Source organism: Papio anubis, chromosome 1 (assembly GCF_008728515.1).
Source record: "Papio anubis isolate 15944 chromosome 1, Panubis1.0, whole genome shotgun sequence".
NCBI lineage: Eukaryota > Metazoa > Chordata > Mammalia > Primates > Cercopithecidae > Papio > Papio anubis.
This window is the reverse complement of record NC_044976.1, coordinates 122,696,739-122,698,151: the sequence shown is the minus strand read 5'-3', so window position 1 is coordinate 122,698,151 and position 1,413 is coordinate 122,696,739. Positions and strand designations below refer to the sequence as shown.

The window sequence follows — 1,413 nt, the reverse complement described above, 5'->3', positions numbered from 1 at the left end:
GGAGGAGAGGCGCGAGCAGCGGCTGAAGCGCGAGCAGGAGGAGAGGCTTGAGCAGGAGGAGAGGCGCGAGCAGTGGCTGAAGCGCGAGCAGGAGGAGAGGCGCGAGCAGCTGCTGAAGCGCGAGGAGGAGGAGGAGAGGCGCGAGCAGCTGCTGAAGCGCGAGGAGGAGGAGGAGGAGAGGCTTGAGCAGGAGGAGAGGCGCGAGCAGCGGCTGAAGCGCGAGCAGGAAGAGAGGCGCGAGCAGCTGCTGAAGCGTGAGGAGGAAGAGAGACTCGAGCAGGAGAAGAGGCGCGAGCAGCTGGAAGAGAGGCGCCAGCAGTGGCTGAGGCGCGAGCAGGAGCTGGCTGAGGAGGAGCAGGAACAGGCCCGGGAGCGGATTAAGAGCCAGACCCCGAAGTGGCAGTGGCAGCTAGAAAACGAGGCCGACGCGCGGCAAAGCAAAGTCTACTCGAGGCCCCGCAAGCAGGAAGGGCAGAGGCGCCGTCAAGAGCAGGAGGAAAAGAGGCGGCGCCGGGAGCGTGAGCTGCAATGGCAGGAGGAGGAACAGGCTCGCCGGCAGCAGCAGGAAGAGGAGCAGCGCCGGGACTTCACTTGGCAGTGGCAGGCGGAGGAAGAGCGCCAGAGGGGCCGTCAGAGGCTGTCAGCCAGGCCCTCATTGCGCGAGCAGCGGGAGAGGCAGCTGAGAGCCGAGGAGCGCCAGCAGCGGGAACAACGGTTTCTCCAGGAGGAGGAGGAGAAGGAGCAGCGGCGCCGCCAGCGTCGCGAGAGGGAGAGAGAGCTGCAGTTCCTGGAGGAAGAGGAGCAGCTCCAGCGGCGGGAGCGTGCCCAACAGGTCCAGGAGGAGGGGTACGGCCCCCAGGAGGATCAGGAGAGGAGGCGAAGCCCGGAGCAGCGCCGCGACCAAAAATGGAGGTGGCAACTAGAAGAAGAAAGGAAGAGACGCCACTACACGGTGTACGCCAAGCCAGCCCTACGAGGGCAGCTGAGAAAGGAACAGCAGCTGCAGCAGCAGGAGGAGGAGGAGCTGCAGAGAGAGGAGCGCGAGAAGAGAAGGCGCCAGGAGCAGGAGAGACAATACCGCGAGGAAGAGCAGCTACAGCAGGAGGAAGAGCAGCTGCTGAGAGAGGAACGGGAGAAAAGAAGACGCCAAGAGCGGGAAAGGCAATACCGGGAGGATCAGAAGCTACAGCAGGAGGAAGAGCAGCTGCTGGGAGAGGAACGGGAGAAGAGAAGGCGCCGGGAGCGGGAGAGACAATACCGCAAAGAAGAGGAGCTGCAGCAGGAGGAAGAGCAGCTGCTGAGAGAGGAACGGGAGAAAAGACGACGCCAGGAGCAAGAGAGAGAATACCGCGAGGAAGAGGAACTGCAGCAGGAGGAAGAGCAGCTGCTGAGAGAGGAACGGGAGAAGAGAAG

General features: G+C 63.9%; 1 protein-coding gene across 1 annotated transcript in view; it reads left to right on the top strand.

The window, feature by feature from the left end:
• Nucleotides 1-1,413, top strand: part of TCHH (trichohyalin) — a 7,176-nt gene that overhangs the window by 2,121 nt on the left and 3,642 nt on the right. The window contains 1 exon segment of the mRNA XM_031666219.1: nucleotides 10-1,413. This exon segment is cut by the window's right edge and continues 17 nt beyond it. Within this exon segment, the coding sequence (XP_031522079.1) occupies nucleotides 10-1,413 (1,404 nt within the window).